At 66.3% G+C, this 329-nt stretch overlaps 1 protein-coding gene across 1 annotated transcript in view; it reads left to right on the top strand.

The window, feature by feature from the left end:
• Positions 1-329, top strand: part of ERBB2 (erb-b2 receptor tyrosine kinase 2) — a 13622-nt gene that overhangs the window by 7557 nt on the left and 5736 nt on the right. Inside the window, exons 9-10 of the mRNA XM_057386666.1 lie at positions 44-170; positions 248-321. Coding sequence (XP_057242649.1) covers positions 44-170; positions 248-321 — 201 coding nt within the window. The remainder of the gene's footprint in view (positions 1-43; positions 171-247; positions 322-329) is intronic.

Below are 329 nucleotides of genomic sequence, written 5' to 3'. Positions count from 1 at the left end.
GGTCCCAGCGGAGCACCCCAGCCCTGCTGTGCCCCCTCCCCAGTGTGCTACGGGCTGGGAGTGGATTTCTTGAAGGGCGTCCGCGCCGTCAACGCTTCCAACATCCACCACTTCTCCGGCTGCACCAAGATTTTCGGGAGCTTGGCTTTCCTGCCCGAGACCTTTGCTGGGTGAGCGCCTCATCCCCCTCCCCGAGCCCACCGGGACCCCCAGCGGGACCCCCATAACCTCCCTCCATCCCGGGCAGGGACCCCAGCACCAACACCCCACCCCTGGACCCCAAACTGCTGCGGATCTTTGAGAGCCTGGAGGAGCTGACGGGTGAGAGC

The sequence above is a fragment of the Malurus melanocephalus genome, unplaced genomic scaffold (assembly GCF_030028575.1).
Source record: "Malurus melanocephalus ecotype Western Australia unplaced genomic scaffold, MMel_1.1 scaffold_1027, whole genome shotgun sequence".
NCBI classification, from domain to species: Eukaryota; Metazoa; Chordata; class Aves; order Passeriformes; family Maluridae; genus Malurus; species Malurus melanocephalus.
Note: the sequence above shows the minus strand (reverse complement) of the source record. Positions and strands in the feature narration are given on the sequence as shown.